Source organism: Pagrus major, chromosome 11 (genome assembly GCF_040436345.1).
Source record: "Pagrus major chromosome 11, Pma_NU_1.0".
Taxonomy (NCBI): Eukaryota; Metazoa; Chordata; class Actinopteri; order Spariformes; family Sparidae; genus Pagrus; species Pagrus major.
Window position 1 is genome coordinate 32,743,606 of NC_133225.1, and position 19,960 is coordinate 32,763,565.

General features: G+C 42.2%; 1 protein-coding gene across 1 annotated transcript in view; it reads left to right on the plus strand.

Annotated features, from left to right (window-relative positions):
- LOC141004533 (cadherin-2-like) overlaps positions 1 to 19,960 on the plus strand; it is a 124,303-nt gene that overhangs the window by 63,794 nt on the left and 40,549 nt on the right. The window contains exons 4-9 of the mRNA XM_073476073.1: positions 1,838 to 2,011; positions 7,027 to 7,182; positions 16,750 to 16,894; positions 16,985 to 17,157; positions 18,564 to 18,701; positions 19,062 to 19,247. Of these exons, the coding sequence (XP_073332174.1) occupies positions 1,838 to 2,011; positions 7,027 to 7,182; positions 16,750 to 16,894; positions 16,985 to 17,157; positions 18,564 to 18,701; positions 19,062 to 19,247 (972 nt within the window). The remainder of the gene's footprint in view (positions 1 to 1,837; positions 2,012 to 7,026; positions 7,183 to 16,749; positions 16,895 to 16,984; positions 17,158 to 18,563; positions 18,702 to 19,061; positions 19,248 to 19,960) is intronic.

Genomic DNA, 19,960 nt, shown 5'->3' on the forward strand with positions numbered 1-19,960 from the left:
AAGATGATCTGAGTTTCAGAACCTTGCTTTAGGCCTACCTGGAAGAACGAGAGGCTTATGCTCGTTACAGCACAGGATATAAATCGTTACAGCATTGTGAGAAAAGTAGTATAAAGCCTTTTGTGGCTCCACATGAAAAAGCATGTAATCTGATAAACCTCAAGTGATGTCACTCTAATTTGCATAGTGAGTAATGTAGGCACCAGGTGTTGAAAAGTGGCCCACTTGTGTAACATTGCACTCCTACAACACTAATTGCGGACAGTTGATGAAGAAATGATCAAATTTGATACAGAGATATTGCCTTTTTAATTCCACACTTTTTCTTTCTTTTTAAAAAAAACTGGTGACTACATTACTCACTATGCAAATTATTCTCTGGAGCCACAAAAGGCTTTATACTACTTTTTTTCAAACATGCCATAGTACTCCCTAAGACCTGTAAACACACGTTAATGTGCAAAAATAGTCAAGTTAACCTTTGATGGTGTCCTCCCTGGCTAAGCTTTCACGTTAGCTAGCTTAGTTAGCTAGCCTGTTGTCCTTGACTAGATGCACGCTTCCTTCTGTGCAGTGATATGGTAGAAATAAAACTGTTCCTACATGAAAATAGTTCCACAACTCAGTCTGTGTATTATCTTGAGTAACAGGGCCATGATTTCTGGAAAGAGACATTTCCTAGTGCCACCTCGTTCTTTTATATTCAAGAGAGGGCAGACAGCTCTATGGTCAATCTCTCCAAAACTCGGCAACATACACCAAAACAATCTAGATGGATTAATAGTGTATAAGAGGAAAATTGTGGGTTTTTTTCAAGCTATCCCTTTAAATGGAAAAACATCTTCCAGAAAGTGTTGCATTTTATTGACAGTTGCTCAGCAACAATTGAATGAATTGGAACAACAGAAAGGACTGGAATTAATTGATGAATGAAGACAGAAAAAACTGTTGTGACTCAAAGTCACTAATAGACGTAGCAGAGAGATAGGATTATTTTTCATCAGTACAAGATCAATATTGAGATATGCACATGGAGAAAGAAGATAAAGCATGCATTTCTGGCTCACAAGGTCCTAACAGTGACAGTGTCACAGTAAGGAACAGAAACCAAAACAACAGCAGCTCTAAACCGATAAATGGCCCGGGTCAAATCACTGTGAATGCACAACATGCACTTTGAGCTAGCTAACATATATTCATATGAAGTAAAGTCTGTCATTAAAATCAAAGCAAAAACATAAAAACCTTTCCATCCCGTTTACTCTTTGACTTGATAACTCTGTTCTGCTCATTAGAAATGCTCTTCCTTTCTTGTTTAATTAGTTTTTTTTTGGTTTGTGTTCTCAGTAGTTTACTTTATTCTCATCTAATGACTTTTCTTTTTTACAATGTATTCTAAAAAATATTTAAAGCCATTAATGAAGGACAATATGAGATTTTTTTGTATTACATAAATTACCCATCCCTCCCTCCAAGGACAGGGACTGAACCGAGCCTGAGAGGGAAGAGTAAAGAAGAAGATCTTCCTTTTCCTTACCATCCTCTGTAAGCCATGCAGTGTAGCTGCTCACTGACCAGAAATGTAGATCTGTGGTTGCATAGGACAAACATGCACGCACGAACGCACACACACACACACACACACACAGAGTGACAGGTGGTGGTCATTTATCAGACGGACTATAATGAGAGCATTAATCTAAGCCTCTGGAATGAGGTCAGAAATACCTGAGTCACCAAGCCTTCCCAGCAGGCTGGCTGTGCACACACATATACACACAAACACAGTATAGATGTGTGTGTGTGTATACACAACGCTTGTTTACTGTCTCTGCAGGTACAGCCCAGTGATGCAACACTGACTCAGCGGGTACCAGAGATCTTGTTTCCATGGCGCAGCGCGGTTGTCAGGGGTGATGGCAGTCTGAGGCGGTTGAAGAGGGACTGGGTCATTCCGCCTATCAACGTCCCCGAGAACTCACGAGGACAATTCCCAGAGGACCTAGTCCGAGTAAGACACACACACACACACAAACACACACACACACACACACACACACACACTAATTAAAAAAGGTAAAGGTAAATTAAAAAAGTGTATCTAAAAAAAGTGTAATTTAAAAAGTGTATATCTATCTATCTATCTATCTATCTATCTATCTATATATATATCTATCTATCTATCTATCTATCTTCAGGGATGTCAGTCTTTCCATTTAGGAAGTACAAGTGATTGTGAATCAATTTCACCTGCTTTGGTGCAAATGAAAGTGACAACAGGTGCAACGGAGAGGCAAAAGCAAGACAACCCCCAAAAAGAGAATGGTTTTGTATGTGGTGGCCACAGACAATTGCCTTCTCCTTATCCTTCCTGACTGGTTCTTCTCTAGTTTTGTGCTCTGCTCATGTCCTTGTCATTACTGATAGCATGAGGCGGTACCTGCAGCCCAATCAGGTTGCACAGGTAGTCCAGCTCCTCCAGGATGGCACATCCATACGTGTGGTCAAAGGAAGGTTTGCTGTGTCTCCCAGCACAGTCTCAAGAGCATGGAGGAGATACCAGGAGACCGGCCGTAACACGAGAAGAGCTGGACTGGGTCGTAAAAGGGCATCAACCCCAGCAGCAGGACTGGTATCTGCTCCTTCCTGCAGGGAGGAACAGGAGGAGCACTGCCAGAGACCTACAAAATGACCTCCAGCAGGCTACTGGTGTGCCTGTTTCTGACCAAACTGTCAAAACAGACTCCATGAGGGTGGCATAGGGGCCCGACGTCCTCTAGTGGGACCTGTGCTCACAGCCCAGCACCGCGCAGCTCGATTGGCATTCACGAGAGAACACCAGAATTGGCAGGTCCACTCTCTTCGCAGGTTCACACTGAGCACATGTGACAGCTGTGAAAGAGTCTGGAGATGCCGTGGTGAGCATTATGCTATGCCTGTAACGTGTATCGTCAAACATGACCAGTTTGGCTGTGGGTCACTAATGGTCTGGGGAGACATATCCTTGGAGGGTGGAACATACCTCCATGTCATAGCCAACGGTACCCTGACCGCTGTTAGGTTAAAATGTTATTATAACAACAGACAACCAAAATGGAGCCACCAACAGCCCTGCCATAAAATCATATACATGAAGCTTACAAATGCTCAGGCTTTGCAGATATTCAGTCCAAGATGTGTAAATCAATTTTATGTCAATTACTGAGGTCACAGTCATAGTGTTGAGTTTTACTGGACTGCCCCATCCTGAGGTGTTTCTGATATGATTATGTAAATGCAGTGGATTTGCTTGTTATAGAATATACACAGCTCATGTTGCATCAGGATACATTGATACTTGACTCACACATACAGTACATACATTCTCACTCTCATATACATACATAGTCAATTCGGCCCTACATACATTCTCACTCTCACATATTTTATAGTCAACTTGCACATATTAGCATTCTCACCCTCATATAAATATAGATAGTCAACTCCAACATAGATGCATTCTCACTCTCACATATATGGATATTCATATACACTCATGCACACATTCTCGCGTTATGCATGCATGTATGTATATACTGTATGTGCATGCCTGTATGTATGTATATGCATGAGAGTATGCATGTATGTTCAAGCCTATATGTATGTTTATGCATTAGAGTATGCATGTATGTGAAAGCTAATATATATGTATTTGCATGACAGTATGCAGGTATGTACAAGTGCTAAGTACCAGTATATATGTATGTAAAAGTGAGAATTCAATTTTGGCAATTTCTCATAAGGGAGAGACAGATGCGACAAAGTCCTGTCCTCCTGGTCCCGTGTCTTGACCTCTAATACCACTTCTACACCAAAATTTGTGTAAATGCAGGTTTTTTTAAATGTGTGTAAATTTGCTAAAAATAGGCATCTGACTCCTTTCCCATTGCCAGGATACGAGGTTGCCTTTCTGTTTCGTTCTGTGTTTTTGTGTCTCCTGTTTGTCATCAGGAATGCAACAGAAAAACTGGGAACTGTAGAGAGCAGCAGATCATATACCTCATCAGATTACATCCAGAAGACTATACTTGTCTGAATCAATAGCATTCTGAATTAGACACATTGTTTGTTTGTTTTTCGGAGCTGATAATAGATGATGCTAAGGAGTGAGACTTCTTGTTTCTTTTTTCATTTCTGTGCATGTGCAGTACTGATCAGGCAGCTGGAGAGGCTCAGTTAGTGACACAAAGCCAGTTTTTTACAATATGTTTTTCTTCGGTGTCTTGGTCAAACTCAGCACCAACTGAACAATGTTTGAGCACTGTTTGTGAATGGAGACGGATTGAAAACTATTAACAATCCAACGTCCTCAACTTCAACACACATCATAGCTTCGTACTTAACTGTGGTGCGCCAGGTATCCCAGTTTATTTTGACTTCAGCACAAATCCGATTTTTCTTTGGTTATGTAGGAGCAGCCTTAAGCATTTGCTGAGTGTTGCATGTGCAAGTCCAGAGTCATACTGACAACATGAGATACAACCAGTTCAAGGTTACATGGTTAATTAATTGTCATTTTTCAAAACACTGTGGTTAAAAAAATTGAACTATGTTTGAGTCCTTAGTGCTACATCTGTTTTAAAAAATGTAGTGTTGATGATTAATTGAGGACTCTCACAGCCTGGACAATGAAGCTGTTCTGTAGTCTGGTTGTATGGCAGCGGATACTTCTGTATCTTTTGCCGGATGACAGCAGGGTTAAAAGACTGTGGCTGGGGTGGGTGTTGTCTTTCAATGTCTTTTAGGCTCTGTGCAGACATTTCACTTCGTCAATGTCACTGATGCTCTGTAGATCGTACCAGTGATGTCCTGGGTGGTTCTAATCACCCGCTCTAGAGCCTTCCTGTCCTGGGTTGTGAACCACGCCCGTTTGTTATGTTTCCAGTCAGGATGCTTTCTATTACTCCTCTGTAAAAGCCAACCAAAATCTGGAATTTAGCTGTCCTAAGTTTCCTTAGGAAGAACAGCGTTTTCGGTGCTTTTTTAACCAGATTAAGGTTGGATACCATTCACATTTGAACCAATACCAGTTCCGATACTGATATCTGGAATTCAATAGCGGTACCCATTGGTACCTATTTTTAGTACTTTACTCTATCTGTAATAACAGAAAAAGTAATTTAAGTTCCAACCAGTTGAATCATTCACTTCTAGAGACAATATATCATGAGTCGTATTCTCACTAACAATGCACATCACATGTCATTCAGTCTGTCTAAGTGTTATTTCAGTAGCATCTTCCTATTCTGCTTGTTTCAGTTTCTTGAAGATGTTTCACCTCTCATCCAAGAGGCTTCTTCAGCTCTAACTAGTTCTAACCAGTTAGTTCTAACTAACTGGAGAGGAGTAGACTCTCCAGTTAGTGAGTAACGTAGTGCGTAGCGTAGTAACCCTACGATACAGCACCTAGATTTACCATGACCTGGATGACTGAGAACCTTCATCAACAATATTCTGCATATACTGTAAATCTCAGAATCAGAATCAGAATTCCTTTATTTGTCCCGCAAATGGGGAAATTCCTTAGTCACAGCAGCCAAAGGACAGTATCACACTTAAACAATAATAAAAAGTAAAAAATAAACAATATAATAAGAGATAAGAAATAGAATTAACTCGTATATACATAGTATTTACAATATGAACTTGGAGAATATAATACTTGGAGAATATAATACTTTAATATATACTTATATACTTTATATATACTTTAATATAATACTTTATAAAGTAAACTGCTACATTTAGCTTTCAACCTAGTGCACACAATGTCTTTACTAATGGTAGCTGTATTTGAAATAGAGTGGGAATTTTGAGTTTGCGTTTTGACCCCTTGAGCTTGCCGTAGCAGCTCAGTGTTACAATGTAACAGCAGCAGATTGAGTTAACAATGTGAGGTTAGCAGTAATAATTTCGCATAGCATGTTAAATACTGTATATGCCTGTAAAAATGAGCACACATGACGTTTTATGTGAAGTATTTGAATTAAAATGTATCGTACACTTTTATTCCGGTAGCAATGCTAACTTCACTTAGCCCGTTAACGAGAATTGCCATTATGTGTTAGCATCGAGCTAACAGGCTGAGCTCTTGTTGTATAAAATCAAAAGGAAAAGGAATCAAAAGAATGCATACTGTAATATTCCTCATAGACAGTATGCAGTTCACATACTATTGGTTTCATTCTGAGGTTTCATACACACTAAAAACATACCATTTTAATAAACTAAACAGCATGTTGGTAAAGAATTCTGTTCTGGGTTTTGGGTAGACATGTCACTCTGTCTCTCTCTATATATATAACGTTACTGTAAAGATTCACACTCAGGTACTGAAATTTGGCACCGGTTGATTTAATGTGAATTGCTACTCGCATCCGCTGTGGTTACTGACAGTGGCTGGTCCTCTGGAGGCGGAGTAGACTTTACAGCTGAGTCATTGTTGAGGATATCAAAGCAAGCATAAAATGTGTTCAGCTCATCCAGCAAAGTGGCCTTACACATGGTGGGGGCGCTCCTGCTTTTGTAGCTTGTGACATTTTGAATCGCTGTTGGTATTGAGGTCCCTCTCCAGTCTCTGCTGATGTCTCTACTTTGCTTCCTTGATGCCAGCTTTCAGTCTTGCTCTGGCGGTGTTGTATGCTGCTTGCACCAGACCTCTCTTTTCATCCAGGCCTTCTAGTCAAGCTCGAAAAGTTAGGCTTCACTTGTATATTGTATTTACCTTTAAAAAAAACATACATGCATACTGGGGAGAAAGATCTCCCAAAATACACTGACAGCAGTAGATGCAGCAGATTGAGTAAAAAGAAAGTTGTTCATTTTGTCCAGGCCCTATAGGATGTGCTTTTTATCCTATTACAGTTTATTGCTCACCACAGTAATTGTTGTTACAGCTCCATCTTATCCCGTGTACAGTAAATTAATTGAAAATACTTTTCTGCCATTTCCTGTCCTTCTCTCCACATCTATCTGTCTGTGATTCAGATCCGCTCAGACCGGGATAAGAACCGGATGCTGCGTTACAGTGTGACAGGCCCTGGGGCTGACCAGCCTCCAAATGGCATCTTCATCATCAACCCAATCTCAGGCCAGCTATCTGTCACCAAGCCTCTGGACAGAGAGCACATCTCCAACTTCCATGTAAGACTCTCCACACTGTGACAGCTGAGGTCAACAGCAAAGCAAACTTGTAATGTTTCAGTCCAGGTCATTGTAAGTTTTTACATACAGACAACATCATGGTTTTCTTTTTTCATTTATTCTTACTATGACACTACTATTTATGTAGTGCTTCATGCAACATTGATAGGGAATTTTGGGTTAAATTTGGCTATCAATAATAATTAATGATTATCAGGGATAATTATTAATTATGACAAATAATAAGATCCAATTTACATTAGATCACCTTGAAGAAGGGAAAAGAAAAAGTACCAAACCAGTCTCATAAAAAGGTACTCAACTGTCAGTTTGTAACTTTGATTAATAATTAACTTAATAACTACAACCAAAATTACCATAACAGCTAGTAATGGACTCAGGTCCAAGATGGTGGATCACCACTTGTTTCTTTGATAGAGAGAACAAAGAAACAATGGTGGTGCTCACATCATTAGCTCACTGATATCACACGTAGGTGTGATATGGTCCAGGCTGAAGGAGTGTATGTGTATGTGTGTGTGACATAGTCCCAGGTTAGAGAAGGGGGCTAGTTGCATGCAAAGACCCTGAGTCTGTGTGAAGCATAATTCAACTAACGTCAAAATAGCCATGTAGCAAAGCAAACTACCAATAACCTGACCTGAGATCACAATAACACCCAAACAGTAAACAAACACTAAGATTGAACGCATGTGCATTACACAGAGATGTTCACAAGTCTTTTTTTGCAAGTCCAAGTCAAGTCTCAAGTCTTTGGTCACGAGTCCAAGTCAAGTCTCAAGTCTCTAAAAAATAAAAGTCTTATGTCTCTTCTGGTTGTAATGAGCCTTCTGTCATCTGCTGCTATCTGGTCTACTAAGAATACTGCACAGCTATATCTAAGAAATTCAAAACATTTACTGTATAATTATCACTCCTTTATCTATTAGCATACAGTATCAGTACTGATTAGTTGTTTGTTATATGATCATTTTAAACAGGCTATTGCAATGCAATATGAAGAAAACACACAATGCTTTCCTTTAAAGGAAACTGTATTCTTCCAACATGAACATACAGTTACAGTATATCTTGCCCCCTATTGTGCAGGCTCAGTGGGACCACAATAAGAACAAATATAGAAAATGTTACACCTCATCCAGTCAAAGACATTGTAATTAACATCATTCCAATTAGTGCAAAACATCACACTTTAGCTAAATGCAAACAACTTATTATTATTATTATACTTATTATTATTATTTACATCATATTAGTTTGATTTTCATATTTATCTTATTTATTCTATTTATAAGGCCAGTTTAGGATAACCAGGAGACATTTCACTGCATGTTACTCTGTGACTTCTGTATGTGACAAATAAAGTAATCTTGTAATCTTGTAAATCTAACATTATTAGTCATGCAACAATAACTAATCATCCAATCTCAGTTATAGTTAGCTACATCTGCTGGACACAAAATTAAGACCGTTCAGATGCTGGTAAATCATGCAAGTGGCTGGTACTGTATGCTGCACTCACCAGCCAAAATAACAATGGTAATCTATTGAGTGGCTGGTAAAATTTCAACGTTCACTAGTCTAGCCATTTTGCCAGTGGACAAAAAAGTTAAAAGTTTGCACTCTGCAACCGTATTGTTTAATTACACTGGGTCTCTAATGACACATTCCTCTATCCTCTCACTCAAACTCAGTGTAATGGTAACCTGGTAAACCTGTAACATTAACGTTACGTGGTCAACAATTAACCTGTAACCTGCCTATAAGCCGACAGTATAACTATGTATTTTTCTACAGTTGACGTTAGCCAGTAGATGATGGCAGCGGAACGTAGATGATTAGCGTTACCCGACCTCTTTTTTTTTTACGTCATGTCAACGCCACTCAATGCAAACATGTGCGACAAGCAAACTAACATTCACTCATCTATTCAAATATTCAGTTACAAAGCTAGTAGCAAGCTAAGTGAACGTTACATAGCTGATGCTGAGCTTACCGTCCATATGCGCTGACCTATCCGGGTGAGTTTTCAGGTGCCTGATAAAATTTGATGTGGTGGATCCAGCATCCTTGATTCGGGTACCGCAGACTTTGCAGTCAGCGCTCCTTTTGTTGGTGCCGACCTGTTTGAAGTTTTAAAACCAAATGTAATCACTAATGGTACAGCAGCAGCTGCAGGTGTGCCACTGGTCGCCATAGTCGTCATCCGAGGTACTAGTGTGTGAGGCCATGAGGCGCGCACCCGATGCGTAATATGGTTACCATGGTTACCATGAAAAAAAGGAAGGAATCACATTAAGCTCGTCAGACGTTTCAGAGTTTCCTCAATACTAATATGCCAAAAAAGAAAACATAATGATTGTTCACAAGTCCCAAAACACGAGTCCGAGTCGAGTCTGAAGTCTTTTGAGCACGAGTCCAAGTCAAGTCTGAAGTCTCTGTGTGTGCGACTTAAGTGTGACTCGAGTCCGAGTCGCAAACTCGAGTCCCCATCTCTGGCATTACATCAACCAGAGTTAAAAGTCCTGTGCTTAGCTGTGCTATGCTATGCTGTGTGTTAGTTCAACATGACCAGTCTTTGAAGAAAAGGTGCTGGTGGTTCCTTGGCTGATGAGCCAAGCAGGAGAAAGTAAAGCGGGATTTATGGTTCTGCGTCGATTGTGCGCCTAGGCGTCGGCGAACATGATCGCCGTGATTTTTCATTTATAGTAGTGCGGCGGTGTCTATGCATCGCGTGGTAATTCACCGCCACAACGCTAGGGGGCGCTGGGTAACGAAACCGCATGAATTCGTACCTGGAGTGTTTACTTTCCTGTTACGCCAGAAGCGGGGAGTGAACACGCCTGGTCTCTGGTAAACAGTACATTGAACAATGGCGACTGAGCGAGAGAGGATACTTTTGGAGCTGGAGCTGATCGATATTGAAGAACAAATGCTTCTAGTGCAAATGTTAAATACCAAACGAAGGAGAAGACGTGTGAGGAGGTGGTCTGTACGTCCTTTGAACGCTGCGACCCGGAAATGATGTAACGCGGACCAATCACAGCCCTCGAGGTCCGCGTCGCATGTCCCTGCTGTCTGCGCCGTTTCGACGCGTAGTTAGGATTTTTGGGAGGCGCGCGTCAAGTGACGCAGATGTTCGGCGTAGGGGTCTGCGTCGACGGTGTACCTACGCCGTAGCTACGCCGTCGACGCAGACCCCTACGCCGAACATCTGCGTCACTTGACGCGACCTGACACAGAACCATAAATCCCGCTTAATCCCAATGTTGAACAATGCTGTTCTTGCTGTGCAAGGTCTGATGAAAGACAGCGGATGGAGGAAACTGGTCACTCCTTTCCTTTGCAGGGACAGCAGCTCGGCACTAACTTGCTTCATGTGTCCTGGATTGTGGAGTTAGCTGGTAAGCTTTGTGTCGCAGCTGCTGGTGCTAACTGAGCTGGAATACTAGCAGGACCTTGTGTCACTGCTGTGAGGAGAAGTTCTTTGGTCCTGCTGGAAATGCAGCTGGCAGCTCTCAGCAGCTATTGGTCCCAGAAGAATCCCGGAGAAGAGAACTTGGGGGCAGGCAGCCCTGTGGGAAGAGTGGTGGAGAAGAGAGAGAACAAAGGAAGGAGCTGGAGTTTTGATTATCTGGTCAAGTGGTAACAAAGCCAGAACCTGGTCGCCTGGACTGAACTGGTGAACTTCAGCTTTACGGTCATAAAGATGCTTCATTTTTGTCTGCGCTGAGGCTAAACTTTCTATAGCCCTTTCCCCAGCCACGTACAACCAATGCCGGAAACCATTAACATAATCAATCAGATTCTGAGGTGGTTCGGGTTGTGCGACCGGATCATGCAGCAGAGCTAATGGCCCACGCACTGTATGCCCAAACACAAGCTCATTTGGACTAAACCCAGTGCTCTCCTGCACAACCTCTCTGGCAGCTAGCAACAACCATGGCAGCCCCTCCTCCCAATCCTGATTTAACTCAACACGATATCCCCGCAACAGAGACTTCAGGGTTTGATGAAACCTTTCCAATGCGCCTTGGCTCTGAGCATGATATGCGGAAGCCTGATTATGTTTCACTCGGAGCTGCTTCAACACTTGGGCAAACAAGTGAGATGAAAAGTTGGAACCCTGATCACTTTGAACCACTTTTGGAATTCCAAAGATTGAAATAAACTGTGTCAGTGCTGTGACCACAGATTTAGCAGTAATGGTACGCAATGGATAAACAGCCGGATATCTGGTGCTTTGACACATTACTGTAAGCAAATAATTACTTCCAAATTTTGAACGTGGCAAGGGACCAACACAATCAATTATCAGATGCTCAAATGGCTGCACAATCGCTGGAATGGGAGACAGAGGAGCCGGCTTAATGTTCTGATTAGGTTTTCCCGTCATCTGACAAGTATGACATGTTTTAATATACCCAAACACATCCCTCTTCACACGAGGCCAAAAAAAATACCTGAGGATATAGTCGTACGTCTTACGGACCCCCAAATGTCCTGACTGGTTGTGCGACGCTCTCAGAACCTCTTGTGCGACGCTCTCAGAACCTCTTCCCCACAAAAGTTTCCCCGTGTGGCAACCATTTTCTCACCAGCAATTTGTCTTGCAGCAGATAACCTTTTGCAGCACTCTGCCCATCAACATTCGAAAGCACTCTGTCAAACAGCCCACTAAGCGTAGGATCAGCCCATTGCTCTGCCGACAGGTCGCTGCGGGAAATAGACAAGAGAGAGTCAGGTATAGACACAAAGAAAGCCCCCGTCCTCTATGCTACTCTGCTCAACTTCAGGTTCTGCCTCCCCACGGCACATAGCCCGTGTAACTGCGCAAGCTGTGAAAACACCAGGAAAACACTGCGCACTCTCATCAGGTACCGTAACAAAGGGAGAAGGGGTTACTATCGGAGCTGGCGGAACGTCAGCCCACAAACGGCTACCAGCCAGATCATTCCCTAGGATGACATGAATGCCTCAGATTGGTAGTGCGGGACCCACACCCATAACCACCTCACCCTGAACCAACCCACAGTCAAGCTCCAATTTATGCAATGGAACAGGCAACACAGTTAAACCCATTCCCCGCATCAGAATGTAATCCCCAGTATCAGTTCCCTGAGAAAAAGACAGTGCAGAGCTCACAATGAATGAATCAAAGTATCTCTCAAAATTTTCACCGGTACCTTGATACCACTCCCTAACAGAGACACATGGCCGTCCGACACAAAAGCTGAGAAATCCGACTGCTCCAGGCTGCAATCCGCTCCAGGCTCCATCTTTTCATATGGGGAAATGACACCGGGAGAACTGATCTTTCCAACCGAAGAAGCAAGTGCGACAGGCTTGACATGCGCACTACCAAACCCACTTTTAGCACTGGACTTAACCGGGCATTCAGCTTTCCAATGTCCCCTGCCCTTGCAGTAGTGACATAATTCAGTCGGGTCAAACTGCATCTGACCCCATGTAGCCCGTTCTGACCTACCCCAGCTAGGACTAGCTCCTCCCTCCCACCATTTACCTGCTGGGCGAAAGTTGCTACCATCCCCCCTGTACCGAGCATCATCCCGAGTCCTGCACTCGTGGTCACCACGATGCGTCAATACATACTCATCAGCCAGAGTAGCGGCCTCAATAGCCGTCTTCACTTTCCGTTCATTTATATAAGTAGCAATGTGACTGGGAACAGAGTTCTTAAATTGCTCCAGAATGATCAAGTCACACAAAGCCTCATAAGTATGAACCCCCAGTGAAGTACACCAACGATTAAACTGAGTGATTAACTCCCTGGAAAACTCCATATGTGTCTGCTTACCTGACTTCTCCCAAGACCTAAATCTCTGGCGATATGCCTCAGGCACCAACTCATAAGCCTTTAACACAGCAGCTTTGACGGACACATAAACCTTGCTTTCAACTGCACTAAGCGCAGAATAGGCCTCCTGCGCCTTGCCTGTCAAAACACACTGTAACAGTAACGTGCGCTCAACATCAGACCAATCTCTACTCTCGGCCACTCGCTCAAAAAGTAAGAAAAATGTGTCTGGATCTCGCTCACAAAATTGAGGAACCAAACGCAGATTACTGGCAACATCAAAAGCACGTGAGGGCCCAGAAGAAACAGAGACCTGCCCTACGTTACCCACATTAACCAAACTTAATTTGCGCTCTTCAAGTTCAAGTTTTTTAATTTCCATTTGCAACAATAGCAATTCTTTGCGCTGCTCAAAAGTCAACCCAGTACTCACCCCAACTTCAGAGACAGACACATCAACCGTGTCTAATCCAGAACCACCAGCATACAATTTAGGCTGGAGAACACCCGCTTCCAACAAATTCTCCTTTCGAATGTTCTTCACATTCTCCTTTAACCGCCTATCACCGACATCCATCCTAAAATGTTCGGCGATTTTTACTAATTGCTCCCGCGAACAACGCTCCAATAACTCCTCCGACGGAGCTCTCAAAAACTCCTCCAGAGTAGTCATAACTGAGGGAACAAAAGGACTAACTTTACCTGTCCGAACACACAAAAAAAACTGATAACACCCAAGCAACAGAGCTCAAACGGCCCCTACACAGCCAAAAAAAAAAACCAGGCCACAGCCCCGTCCCTCTAACTGCCTAACCAGAAACTACTTAACTCCCCCCTAGTCTTCAGGCGCTACTTGTGGTGGGTATTTATGCACTGTAGCCCGCAAACCTGGCGAAGCAACCAAAATGTGGCGACTCCACCTGCAGCCCCGGACGTGCTCCCAAGACAACTGCTTTAGCCACTTTCGTCACCACACTATCAAAGCCCCCCCCCCAAACGAACCCCAAAGGGAATTCGCTCTTAAGCCTAACCAGGGACAGAACAGCAGCAAAACTATGGCTTGCAGAGAACCACCAGAACTCAGTGCCACAACCTCACCAACAGAACTAGCTCGACAACAACACATCCCTCAAAACAAAACATGTTACTCAGTAGGCTACAATTGCTTGCATTTAACCAAAAACAGCACAACAGACTTCTCACCACTCTCGTCACTTGTCTCCCAAATGATTAGTTGCCACCCATTCACAAAAACAAGATGCACAACTTACTACACCTGACCCGACGTCACGCCAACATTACACCAAGAAATCACAGTCTCTGCCCATTTTCAACCAGCAGAACAACTGTGCTTTACAACCGGGTCAAACAACAACTGGACGAGCCCCCATTTGTCACAACCTGGCTCAAAGGCTGTGCCAAAGTAGGGAGACAAACACAAGTTGGCTACAATGAAGCGGTATTTATTGGTCCCACAAGCATAAAACAACCAAGGAAAATGTGTAAAGATCAGTATCAGTAGTGAAAGCATGTATGGGTGTGTGACAATGTATGTACAGATCAAAAGAAAAAAGGAAAACGTGCTGCCATCAGGCCTGCAGTGAGCAGGGATCAGTCCCAGAGAGAGCGCCCGTAGAATGAGGAAGATCTTTGTAGGCAGAGCACACTGGCCCAGGTGTTGCTCATGCAGCTGACGACCCTCCATTCCACCCCTAGTGCCTGGGTGGAGAGATCATCACAATAGTTAAAAACAGAATGGGCACTCTGGGTTCTAGAGTTTTACAGAGCAAAATAATAGCAACAGAACTTTTTAATTAGAACTTAAGTGCTATGAACAAATTGCAAACATAACCGAATAGACTACTATATTAGCTGCAGCTATAGCAGTCTGTCACTGGTCCCCCACCTCATCCCCTTCGCTGCTTTGTGCACATTTTCTTTTTCAAATAAAAGCCTGAAGATGCTGTAACAGCTGTTCGATATTCAGTATTGTGTAAATTATGGCATATGATGGCAAATGCTGCAATATTCCATAATATCTAACATTGGCCATGCTAAGCAGACAATCAGATCAAGGTCGCCTTTTTGTACCTGCTTGAAAACAGAGGCTCAAAACTCAGATATGTCAAACTAGGCAATTGTTTTCTTACATTTTAAAACAAGTCGCCAGCTACTTCAGTTGTTTAGGAGAATGCTGTAACACTGTTTGAGTTTCACAGCTCCTGAAATGTTTTGTAGACTATGAAAATTCTCTCTCCATCGACATGGGGGTTGAGTAGAAAATGACAGAATTTTCATTTTTGGGTGAGCGTATCCTTTAAAAGATATGGTTGTGTGTGTTCTGAAATCTGCCGAAATGTTGAAACTTTAACCGAAATGGGCTTGATAAGGAATTTAAAAATGGATTCAAATCACATAAAAATTAAACCCTAACACTCACATTCTATTTACTGAAAATGGTTGAATCTTCTTCAAGTCTGCCTTGCCACCATGGCTGAATGTCATCCCCCTGTTTTTATTTTCATCTTTGCTGTCACTCTGCTGGATATATTCTCACTGATGTACAGAGATGAAGAAGAAATTCTTTACAACTCTTGGTGTTTGCTCACTATATTTAATACAGTCACATAAACCTCTGAGAGCAGTCTAACCTTTTGATCTGTAGGAATGCACCTACCCAGCTCACACAGGGGAGTGAAAATCTGGAGTCGCAGCAGGGTGATTTGCATTGAAGCTGTCTGATGAATATTCATGTGATTGGATGTAGTTGTCAGAGCTTGGAGCTGGGATTGGCTGACATGTTTATTCATAAGGGAGGCATTGGATCTTTGAGGGCCTCATAAGGACACTTCATATGCTTTAAAGGAATGGCTTATTGAGGGTCCGATGCCAATCAATAGTTATATTCAGCAACTTTGACCATGTTATGCTAAATACATAGATCACATAGGCCCAGGTGGTTAGCAAAATAGATTCTTGATTTTCAAAGTGATTCTATGTGCATTAAAGTTAAACAAAAACTGGAAATAATTTGTTCTTAGTTTAGCTGGAGTCCACCAGAGGGTCCTTAGTATGCTGCCATGACAGGCACTGATGATCTTCTGACGATAACTCTTAGCAGCTGCTACCACAAAGAAGGTTTTGAACATGGCCTACTTGGATTCATTGTTCGCAACCTCGCCTGGGTTGCCCAAGGGATTCCTCCAGAGGTGGTTGTTCAATACCTCATGGACAGGGGCCGCCACCAGACGTTTCCAGTTCACCCTCAATACATGTTTGATTTTATCAGGTCTGTTTGGCAGCCTCCTCCACCATCTGATCCTCCACCAGGTGGTCATCAGTTGACAGCCCCGCTTCTCTGTACATCCTAGTGTTCAAGACATACAGCAGAAATTCCACAAAGTGTATCATTGATCTTTGGCCTGAAGTGTCAGTAGTGTTAATGTTGATTGGTGTATATTGCCTTTTGTTACAGTCTAGATTGCTTGCTTATTTCCAAGCATGCGTGTCCCATTGATCAGTGGTTGTTAGTTGTTTTTAACAAAACAGTTTGCGCCTAAAGTTGAACATGTGATCAAGGATACTAAATTGGTACTCTACATTTACATCATAAGTGGCCTTGCCTTACCTGTGTGTGTGTGTGTGTGTGTGTGTGTGTGTGTGTGTGTGTGTGTGTGTGTGTCTGTGTCTGTGTCTGTGTGTGTCTGTGTCTGTGTCTGTGTCTACAGTTGCGAGCCCATGCTGTGGACCTGAATGGGAATCAGGTGGAGAACCCCATTGACATTGTCATTAATGTCATTGACCAGAACGACAACAGACCGGAGTTCACACACACCATCTTCAACGGCTCTGTACCAGAGGGATCCAAGCCTGGTACCAACACACAGATACACACAATTGTGGATTTACATAATCCTTCTTCACTGACATATCTGTGTTGAGTTGCTGTGTGTTTCCCTGCAGGATCCTTTGTGATGACAGTAACAGCAGTGGACAAGGATGATCCAAAAACTGCCAATGGGATGCTGCGATATAAGATCCTCTCCCAGAATCCCCAGAGCCCCTCCTCCAACATTTTCACCATTAACAACAAGACTGGTGACATCATTACTGTGGCAGCAGGACTTGATCGGGAGGTGTGTGTATGTGTTTGTGGGTGTGTGGGTGGACATTTTGTAAGGCTTTGTTTCCTTCCTCTTAAAACAGCTTGTGGCTTTTTTATAGTCATATTCTCACATCAGTTGGTCCTACACAATATTATGTTTTCTGTTGCATCGCTATTTGCATGCCAGTGTACAATAATTATGTTTTTCAGGATTTGTTTATAACTCAAAATCAGTCAAGCCTGCCTTCTACGTTTTTCAAGTTTGTTGTGTATGTTAAGGGCTTAACAGTTAACACACCTACATTTTTTGACATTTTTATCATTCAGTTAGAAACATGTCAGTCGTATCTGTATATTCATCAAATATGGATCCAACTAGGGTTGTAGCAGTTAATGCATTCATCTCGAGCCATCTTGGTTCGCACGTCGCAGTCGCATGCACACAGTCATGCGACAATTACATCTGACTGTCATTAGGCAGGAGCATATGGTCTGGGTATCATCGGATAATTAGTAATTCAGTTGAGAATCACAAATCCGAAAATGAAATAATATTTTTTATATCATTAATTGTTTATGAACGTGATAAAAAATAATAATAATAATAACCCTTTTTCGTACTTTCGATTTTATGCTCAGATCAAAAAACCAGCCATGGGCTGAATTTGATATTGATATATAATTTGTCCGATTTGTGTGCCCCAGAAGTTATTTATTCTGGCTTTGTTTACTCACACAGTAGGTCTGGCTCATAAACTGCTCTGTTACGGTGGTTTATGAGCCGTAGTTTTGCGGGTAAACAAACTGATCTCTCAGGCCCTTCTCCCAGTCTCTGGTTAGGTAGACCGGATGGGCCGGATGACAGTATAGTGGCAGGGCAGCCCACATCTGCCATCCGGCCTGTCTGTTGTGGTGGCAGGGCAACTGGCACACCAGCTCTGCCACTGGCTGGTTGTTTTTACAAACCATCATGAGAAAAACACACGCACAACCCAATTGTCAGTGGTAAAGTCTACTTTTTAAAGGTACAGTGTTATCTAGATTGTTCATTTTCTTGGAATGGAAATTATATTGTTTTCCTTTCCAAGTTATCATGAAGGTAATAACATTTGCGCCAGAGGTGTGTGGAACCCTTTTTAAATCTAGCAGTTATTAGCTCCCTGAACATTATTGTTAAGCAGCACTGATTGAGTCATCAGCTATAATGGTGCTTTGACAGAAAGACATTCCACTTTTGTCACATGCTTTTAATTGGATTTATATCTAACTATGATCTCTGCAGCAATCTTTTAACTATGGCTTGTTTAATATATGTTTTACATTTATAATGATGATGATGATGGTATAATAGATGGTGGGATACTCACAGATTCAGTGAAAAACTGTGAAGAAGATTTATCATTCCAGTTGTTGACTGTCATTGTTCTTTGTTTCCAGAAAGTCACCCAGTACACCCTGATTATCCAGGCTACGGACATGGAGGGAAACCCAACCTATGGCCTGTCCAACACAGCCACCACTATCATCAGGATTACTGATGTCAACGACAATCCCCCTGAGTTCACCACAGACACAGTAGGTCCACACACAGACTACTTCTATCGGCCGTACCACTGCATCAGGGGCAAGGCGCTGTTCTTCTCAATGGCACTGAAGCTCTCCCGAGGTTTTATTAGTTGTGGCAGATGGTGGAGTAAAAAAGAAAACAATGAAATGTCCAATATTTTCATCTTCCTTAGTACAGCCGAACAGGTTGGACAAGGAGTTTTTCTGGGGAACATTTAGCACTGATGAGAGAAAAAAGCAATCATCCCCACTTTGGTCTCATTTGTTTGCTGTTATTTTACAGAGCTATTTGTGTATTGCTGTGACATATTGATGTTAAAAGTTATGCAAAGCGTTAACAGGTCTGTGTTTTTTGTCCACCTTTATCAGTTCTTTGGGGAGGTTCATGAGAACAGGGTGAATGTGATCGTTGCTAACCTGACTGTGACGGATAAAGATCAGCCTCATACCCAAGCCTGGAGCGCTGTGTACCGCATCACTGCTGGAGACCCTACAGGGCGCTTCTCCATCCCCACTGACCCCACCACCAATGAGGGCCTACTCACTGTGGTCAAGGTGGGATTTGATTCAAAACACACACACACACACACACACACACACATACACACACAGCTGAAAGTGTAAAGTGAAGCTAACTTGGGATATGAATCGTTTTATAATACTATAATACTACTCTATAATCTAGTATGCATTTTCCTTTATACATGTATGTTGTAATCTGTAAAATTTCATGTATGTCATTTATATATTTTTGTACATAATATATTATAGTGCTTTCAATCATCAGACTTGTTGTACATATAGTTGTGATCCTTAAGTCGCTGTTGCTGTCTGTACTCATATCAGTAAAATCAGATCCTGTATTGTTTCCTTTGCTTTTTCTTTGGTCAACATGGTCACAGGGTTAGCCACGGTGGTATGTTAAGAAAGTCGAACCATCATAAACTCTAAATGTGGAGCTGTATGGGTTCACAAGTACAGCATTTCTTATTGCCATTGTGTTGACTTTGAAGTAGGAAGTATTGAGTTTACGTTAGCCGCGGCTTACTGCAGTGAGATGTTAGAGGAGGCTTAACAGTAAACAGTGAGACTGATATCAGAGATTTTAGATTACATTGTAGCATCACAGTTAGCGGCATGTCTTGTTTTCCGTTAAACCTTTGCCTGTGCATGTATAATAACTTGAATCCAGTGTGGGAATAGTAAAAAAATTAAATGATATTGTGCAATAAAACATTCCAATCACAAATAGTATCAAAACTTAGGTT